Raw genomic sequence first — 9295 nt, forward strand, 5'->3', positions numbered from 1 at the left:
AACTGAGTATAAGCAAAATTTATACTAAAATTATAAACTGAGTATAAGCAAAATTTGTACTAAAATTATAAACTGAGTATAAGCAAAATTTGTACTAAGATTAAACTGAGTATAAGCAAAATTTGTACTAATATTATAAACTGAGTATAAGCAAAATTTGTACTAAAATTATAAACTGATTTGTACTAATATACTCAGTTTATTCCTAAGTTTAACTTTATACCGCGTTTATTTGTAAGGCTGTAATAATTTATTTCATTGTGACGTTTGTTGGGATATCATTAAAGCATGTTTGTGACGTCCTAATGTTTTGGGGTTTTGTATAAATAATTATGTTGACTTAATTCCAGATTAGAGATGTTTAAATTTTGGAAATATATACTCTTTGCCCGCGACTTTGCGCGGAATAATATTTTTAGTAATACAGTTACTCGGTGATTATCTAGCTTTCTATTGGTGAAAGAACTTTTGAAACTATTTTGTTTTTGGTACAAACATAAATACAAATCTTTACTCTTTAAATATTAGTATACTAGCTGTTGCTCGTGACTTCACCTGCGTGGAATTAAAAAAGTAAAAATATAGCCTATGTTATTTTGATTTATTTCAATACATACAAAAATACAAATCTTTCTTCTTTATGTTAGTATGTTTTCGATATCTCTAGTTACGTTGGTATTATAATATGTTACAATTTCAGATTGGTCAAAGACATGACGGTTTCTTAGGGCTCCTGCAGCGGGCTCTTGCTAGGGCTTCGCCCCATATTTGGTTCGAAAGATCTGAAGTAAAGGATAGGCATGCAGTCGCTAGAAGGTAAAATCTCTACATTAGATTGTTTTGTTGTAACACTAGCTCCTGCCTGCGACTTATATCGCGCGAAATGGGAAAACCTTTAAGTAGCCTTGCAGATTTTCGTAGAGAAATGTAATAGGTTGTTGGGAAAGTCATTTAGTTTTTTTTGGAGAACATGAAAGACAGTTTATGAACATAACATAAAGTCATGGCCATAAACATGAAATTGGAGTAAATATTTTCTTGTATATTCCTCAATTTGTAGTTTTTTTCTTCTTTTTTCAGGTTAAAAGAACACATTTCAGTGCCAGATAATCCACCGATTTTGATATTTCCTGAAGGCACTTGTATTAACAATACTTCAGTAATGCAGTTCAAGAAAGGAAGTTTTGAAGTCGGCGGCACTATTTATCCTGTGGCTATCAAGTGAGTACTATTATATTATAATAAAGCGTAAACACACACTTCTTTGTTGCCTAACATGTCAGCAATTACACCATATTTATTAATAATTCTTTCTTTAATAAAAAGCCCTACACTTACGTCACGCTTTAGACTATATATTTTCACGAGATTAAACTTAGGGGTGTAAATATTTTGCATAAAAACCCTAATGTGGGAAAGAGACCATAAGTTGCTGCAAACATCAATCAAGCAAGGTTGTCATCATGTCATGGCATTTTGACGTTTGTAATTGATAATTTGACACATTTAAATAATAAAATAAAATTTTCATAATTTCATGCGCATGAAGTCGCATGGGAACAGCTAGTACTAATATAATAAAGCCTAAACTCACTACTTTGTGACGTAAGATGTCAGCAATTACAACATATTTTTGAATAATTCTTTTTTAAATAAAAAGCCCTACACTTACGTCACGCTTTAGGCTATATATTTTCACCCTATTAAACTTACGGGGTAAATAAATTGTAATAAACCTTCATGTGTGAAAGGACCATAAACTACAAGCTGCCAACATTACGGAAGCAAGATTGTTGGCAACGATTATTGTTATCCAATGTCAAAGATCTTCGTTGTCATTTGTGTATTTGAATTTTGACATTTGCAATTGAACTAAAACAATTAAATAAAGTTTTAACTTCTCTATCTTAAATAAATAATTATTCAAAAACTAGTCTTCGCCCGCGACTCCGTTCGCGTGAATTAAAAAACAACAAAAATGATTAGCCTATGTGTTCTTCGAGGCTATTCTCTACATCTATACCAAATTTAATCGAAATTTGTTTAGCTTTTTAGGCTACAATTAACAAACATGCATCTAAACTTTCGCATTTATATTAGTACTAGCTGTTCCCGTGCGGCTTCATCCGCATGGAATAATGAAAATTTTATTTTATTGTTTACATTTGTCAAATTATCAAAAGCAAATGTCAAAATGACATGACGACCTTAGCAATCTTGCTTCCTTGATGTTGGCAGCAACTTATGGTCTCTTTCCCACATTAGGGTTTTTATCCAAAATATTTACCCCCTAAATTTAATGGAATGAAAATATATAGCCTAAAGCGTGACGTAAGTGTAGGACTTTTTATTAAAGAAAGAATTATTCAAAAATATGCTGTAATAGCTGACATCTTAGGCAACAAAGAAGTGTGTGTTTACGGACATATTGTGGTATTTTATATATTTCTTTTTACTTTTAGATATGACCCTCGTTTCGGGGACGCGTTTTGGAACAGTTCTCGGTACGGAATGCTGCATTATTTACTGAATATGATGAGTTCTTGGGCTATTGTCTGCGATGTTTGGTATCTTCCACCAATGTATAGGTACAATAACGAGACGGCGGTTGACTTCGCTAATAGAGTGAAAGCTGTTGTCGCTAGGAGAGGTGGACTCGTCGATTTGATGTGGTAAGTAATCATCACCACCAGCTCACTATACGTCCCCACCGAGGGGCTCGGAGCCTACCCTAAGTTAGTGACTAGGACATAGTCAACCTGCACTGCGGGTTGACTTCACACATATCTTTGAATTTCTTCACCGATTTGCATCACGATGTTTTCCTTCACCGTAAGAACGTCGGGTAAATTATGTACATATGGAAATTCGAAAAATCGAAAATCATTGGTACAGCGGGATTAGAACCCAACACCTGTAGATTACAAGTCAAGTGTTCAAACCACTGAGCCACCGATGCTCTTTATGGTAAGTGGTAAGTAATATAAGTTAACAAATTTAAAACAAAATATAGGATCTTACGATGTGACCCTCAAATTCCCCTTTTTTTTATACAAAAAGATGGCAAACGAGCAATCGGCCACCTATATCCGCCGAATTGGCGAAGCGACCGCTGCATAGACATATATTGCCTACCCTAAAACATATATTGCCTACCCTAAATCAGCCTACCCTAAATAGCCTACCCTAAAACATATATTGCCTACCCTAAATCAAAAGCGGAGGATACGCACATAAAGAGGATATTTCCCCTTCCTATACGTCTCTTCCACCGTCAAATCTACTTTCCCATCCAATCCTTTCCTTAATAGAAAAAGGTGGGACGGGAAAGGGCCTAAAATTGGGCCTCCGGCACCACACTCATCAGACGAAACGCGGAATTGCTTCCACTTCACGCCTGTCTGTGTGGTCGTGGTATTGCTGAGAGCCCTACAGTGCGAACATGTTAAAGCGGGCTCTACCACTGTTAAAGTAAAGGGGAAAATTTACAAAGTCGTCGTAAGATTTGTCGTATGGATCTGAATGTTGGGCATTAAAAGGGACGGATGAAAGGAGACATGTGGAATGAAAATGTTAAGATAAATGTGTAACACGAAATGAGTATATTAGAGGAAGTTTGAGAGTAGCCCCAGTGGTAGAGAAGGTAAGGAGTAAAAGGTTAGCATGGGCATGTTATGAGGAGGGATGAATCACATGTTACAAGGAGAACATTAGTTATGAGTGTGGACACCAGTAGTAGACATAGAAAGAGATGTATTGTGTGAAAGGTGACATGATCAAGGGAGTGATGACTGAGATGACGGATGATAGAGTTATGTGGAGGACAAAAACATGTTGCGCTACGGGAGTAGGATAAGAAGTATGATGATGAATATAGGATCTCACTAATATTATAAGAAAGTTTAGATGGATGTTTGTTAGTTTGTAGCCTAAACTGCTAAACAGATCTCGAAAGTCATAGATGTAAAAGATAGGTAAAGACGGGATAGTAATACATACTTGGACATTTCTTAGAAAAAATAATAAAAGCGTAATTAGATTTTATTTCATTGAATACATGAAACGTTTTATTACTATGTTTTTTTATATTTATTATTTAAGTAAGAAAATAAATTAAAACAACATTTTTAACTTTTTCAGGGATGGTCAGTTAAAACGTATGAAGGCAAAGAAGGAATGGCGTGAACTACAACAGGAGGAATTCAGTAAAAGATTAAAGGGAGAGTAGTCTGCAGGAATATAGACCGAAAATATTCCAGTCTAGACCGGAGACTACATTCCGATCTAGACCGGAGACTGGAGACTACATTCCGGTATAGACCGGGAACTGCAGAACGGTCTAGTCCGGAGATTGTAGACTGCAGCCCGGTCTAGACCGGAGATTGTAGACTGCATCCCGGTCTAGACCGGACACCACAGACTTAGTGATATGTGTTGTGATGTACTTTTATAATGGAATTCGAAGAAGAGAAGTGAATAGAAGAGGAAAGAACGGTGATACTAGAGATAGTAATCGTTTATAACTGCTTATATCAACGCCAAAGACATTAAAGAAATATATAGACCAGACATTTTTTCACCGGTAACTTCTTTGAAAGGTTATAAAATATAATATAATTTATATACAATAGGGAGTATGCATCTATTTTTTTTCTTTTTTTAAACGATTCTACTTGTTATAAAATAACCAGAAAAATTGACGCGAAAATATTCAACCATTGAGCTAAAAATAATAAAATAAAATTACGACCATTTTCGAGCGACTAAAACGCGACCGGAGTTGTCATGAGACAATTGACGTCAATCGTCTTATTACATTCATAACATACGCTCAGATGTCACTTCGACGTAAAAAACAACAAAGTATCTGAAGGTCAAAAAGTCAAAAATCGATTCTTTTTTATTATTCCTGGTACAAATAAGTGGTAATTAATAATTCTATTCATTAATTTTTTATTTTAAAGTTGGTTTTGATATCGTGTTTACAGTAAAATACTTCAAGAGTGTATTTCTATATAAACTAACGTAAATGAACTGTGTATTGACAACAAGCGACGCCATATTAGATAAGCCACTTGCTTCCACCAATAGTGTGCGTTTTAGAACTTAGCGAGGGAATTTGAAAAAAAGACACTTTTTAATGATTAAATTTTGCCACTAAATCACATTATATTAAAAAAAATCTTTGCAGAAATGTTTTTATAGTAATAAAGTATACTTAAAAAAAGTTTGGTACAATTTGGCGCCATGCATATTGCCTATTATTTATATAAATATGTTTTGATTCTTTAGTTATGTGAAAATTGTTTCAAGTTAATGTCTCCTCTATATGTTTTCTTAATCTCTTTGACCACTTATTATGAATATATATTTCTATGTAACTCTTTTTGTTAATAAATCGTAGAATAAAAAATATTTAGCCACCATTTTAATATTCTATTTGTAAATATTTATTTAAATACTTGTTACCGATCGTTTGTAGATTACGTCAGTTTATAAAATTACTAGACGTATTTTTAACGTGATATGTATTTTTGTATGTAATTAGTATATTAAAAAAATACTGGAGATATTTTAAAAATTCTTTCACCATTAGAAAGCAACATTATTGAGTGATTTTTTTAAAAAAAATATTTAATTCCATTAGTAAGAAGTCTCTGGCATATTCTTTTATTTTTAATAGAATAATCTACACTATTATAATAAAGCGTAAACACACACTCCTTTGTTGCCTAAGATGTCAGCAATTATAACATATTTTTGAATAATTCTTTTTTAAATAAAAAGCCCTACACTTACGTCACGCATTAGGCTATATATTTTCACGCCATTAAACTTAGGGGGTAAATATATTGGATAAAAACCCTAAAGTGGGAAAGACCATAAGTTGCTGCCAACATCAAGGAGGAAAGATTGCTAAGGTTTGTCATGTCATGTCATTTTGACATTTGCTTTTGATAATTTGACAAACGTAAACAATAGAATAAATTTTTTATAATTCCATGCGGATGAAGTCGCACGGGAACAGCTAGTAAATAATAAAGTAGGTAATAAAGATTGCTTCTGCAATTTATTTTTGTTGCCAGTTTAAAAACTTTGATAAAAGGATTTAAATTGAGACATACTTTTAATTGTTATATTGAGTCTAGTCGGTTTGTATTCTGACGTATTTCACAATTGTTCGGTGATTTTTACAATATGTAGTTTATTAGGATCAGTGAATGTTTGTATTCAATTAAATATGGTAGCTGTTAAAATTATATTAAAATTAACTAGTAATAAAGCAACCCGACTGTACCTCGGTAAGAATATATAACCTATAAATCAAACTAAATTGTAATTTCCCTTCAGTTGTCGTTGACTTCGCCATTTTGGCGAATTTCGCTATAATGGCGAATTTCAATGTAGTAATCATTTTACACAATAAAAATTAAATATACTACTTACTGGTGTCCGCTCTGTTAACAGTAGGCAATGGGCAGTCATTTCGCTATTTTGGCGAATTTCGCTAACAGCTTGTCCTCATCTAATACTATGAAAATAACTGATTTTGTTAGTGTAGATGTGTTGGGTCGCCCAGGGAGGACGGAAAGGGTCTTAAGGCCTTTAATCTTCCTTAAAAGCCGGTAAAAAAGGGGGCGTCAGAAATATCGCCCAGGGCGCTAGTAGCTCTAAAAGCGATATGTTAGTCAGGTAATATTAAAAAAAAAACTTAAAATTATTAGACTTGTATTGGAATGAGTATTTCTTGGTGCGTTAATTTAGTTACTAAAAAAGTGATGAAATCACTATTTTATAGAATTTCTAAATGAATATTTTTTTTACCATTTATAACTGAAAAATTTAGTAAAAAAAACAACAACAAAACAAGAAAATAACTAAATTGGTTTCATTATAAATACAAAATGAAATTTTTTTACAATCTGCTTCAAATATAGTAAAATTAATTTTACCCGCCAAAAAATGGTCTCAGTCATTATAAATTCAAGAAAACTAAAAATAAATGCATTTAAATCCTTACTAGATATGTTTGCTAAAAACAATTAGGTTATGCTTAGATATTCAGCTGATCTGCTTTTGAACTGTGAGCAGTTCATCAATTTTAGTTGAAAACTTAATGGATCAGGCAGTTGACAATTTTGTGAACCAACAATGTCACCTTGAAAGCGTTTTGACCAATCAGGAAGCAGCAATTGCAATGTCGCCATTTTTATAATTTCGAAATTCGAATTTCAAAAATGTTAACATACAGTTTGGTTTTGTTTTCAACTTGGGGTAATTTCAAAAGATTTTGGGAAAATCTTGCTTACTGGTAACTCTAAAAATTATCAGGCGTCCTGTCAACTGTCATTGGATCTTTGGTTCGAATTCGTTTGTTACACGGTTTCCATCACAATTGAAGATTCGCCAATTCGCGACATTTAGATGTAATTTTTAATGTTTATAATTATTTATTTTGTGCGTGTGTTTGTATATTATGTGATTTTATAATAATTTTTCCAACCTCATGTATGATGTAGACGATTTTTATAGACTAAAGGAAACTAAAATTTCTGTAATAAATGATTAATCTTTGACAGTTTGTGTTTTTTTAATTACCGGGTCTGGCTGTTCTGAAGTTATTAATTATTAATTATTAATTAAAAAAGTTATTAATTAAAAAAAATAAAAAGTTTGTTCTTGTGTTTTCTTTTTTTAATTTTCCGAGTAAGATGGCTGGTCAGAAATGCAATTTAAAATTAAAAGAAAAAAATGTTTGTTTTATTTTGTTTTAACTGGTATTTCATTAAATAAACATCTTTTTTAAACAAATAAATATTTATTTTAATCTTTTACAAGGGTCTCATAACTTATCTCAAAAACAGTTTTCCTAAAAAACAAGCATTTATAAAAAATAATTATGCTTTACTCTTAAATAATTAAGTACAAATTATGTTATAAAATTAAGTAACAAAAAAGGCCACACAACAAAATAATTCATTCAAATATAAATACCATTTAAATATCAAAGAATTCTTAACATAAATATTACAGAAATTATAAATTCAAACTAAAAATAATTCTCTTAAATATTTTGTAAATGTCATAAATAATTTTTAATATGTCTTAAAATTAAAACGCAATATTGAAAGGATAGTTCTTGTGTGTTTCTCCTAACCTGGAATAAAATAAAGTATTTATAAAAGAAATTCAAACAATAAAGACTACACTAACATAGATGAACGTAAAATGCGACAGACGCACAGCCGCGTTGTGGAACGGTCTGTCCTCGGCGGTATTTCCAAACCAATACGACTTAGGGTCCTTCAAGAAGCGAGCCTATCATTTCCTCAAAGGCCGGCAACGCATCTGTAGTTCCTCTGGTGTTGCGGATGTCCATGGGCGTCGTTGACCACGTTGGTGTTCACGCTGCTCGTTTGCCCCACTTTTATTATAAATAAAACGCGCACACAACTAAATTATCGCACAACTGTTCAAAGTTTGTCTAAATAAGATTATTTAGTTTGATAAATGACGCATATGAAGTATTGAATTCAATTTGTATGAAGGCAAATGCTGTACTTTATAGACAGGTATCATAGCGACGAAACAAACACGCAGCGAACAATTATGAACTATCGATATTCGGTTTAAATAATTATCAAACTCAACTAAAATTATTATTTTCTTATTAACTAATTTAGAGGACAATTCTGGTATTGATTATAGTGTAGAGTTTAGCGATGACAAAAATAATAGCGAAATCCAATTCGATTACGTACGGCTGTAGTAGTAATAAACATTTATTTACTCTCATTATTTGTAATGATTCTGCAGGTCATTATTAGTTTGAGAAAAGTGTATTTTTTGTTCATAAGTTATAATTATCGATTCCATCTTCATCATTCATATCAGAGATATATGAAATCTATACTAACATTATAAAGAGGAAAGATTTGTACATTTGCATGTATTGAAATAATTCGAAAACTACTGGGACGATTTTAAAAATTCTTTCGCCATCAGAAAGGTAATTTATCTGTGAGTAACATAGGGTATATTTTATTATTACTAATGTTTAGGAACTATTAACAAACAGCGTGTTTCTGGACGCCGGCGTTAAAAATTCACTAAACTTTAACTTTTCTCGGCTTACACTGCCTAAACCGTTAGAGCTATATGAAATCCTTACATTATAAAGAGGAAAGATTTGTACATTTGCATGTATTGAAAACTCAAAAACTACTAAAACGATTTAATAAATTCTTTCACTGTTAGAAAGGTAATTCATCTATGAGTGACACAGGCTATATTT

The 9295-nt window shown here is 32.1% G+C and overlaps 1 protein-coding gene across 2 annotated transcripts in view; it reads left to right on the forward strand.

The window, feature by feature from the left end:
- LOC106110667 (glycerol-3-phosphate acyltransferase 4) overlaps positions 1 to 4615 on the forward strand; it is a 9740-nt gene extending 5125 nt beyond the window's left edge. For both annotated transcript variants that reach the window (XM_013292565.1, XM_013292564.1), the window contains exons 6-9: positions 701 to 816; positions 1081 to 1221; positions 2463 to 2672; positions 4141 to 4615. In XM_013292565.1, the coding sequence (XP_013148019.1) occupies positions 701 to 816; positions 1081 to 1221; positions 2463 to 2672; positions 4141 to 4228 (555 nt within the window). In that variant the 3' untranslated portion in view covers positions 4229 to 4615. The remainder of the gene's footprint in view (positions 1 to 700; positions 817 to 1080; positions 1222 to 2462; positions 2673 to 4140) is intronic.
- Positions 4616 to 9295: the final 4680 nt, after the last annotated feature.

The sequence above is a fragment of the Papilio polytes genome, unplaced genomic scaffold, assembly GCF_000836215.1.
Source record: "Papilio polytes unplaced genomic scaffold, Ppol_1.0 DF824208.1, whole genome shotgun sequence".
Lineage (NCBI taxonomy): Eukaryota > Metazoa > Arthropoda > Insecta > Lepidoptera > Papilionidae > Papilio > Papilio polytes.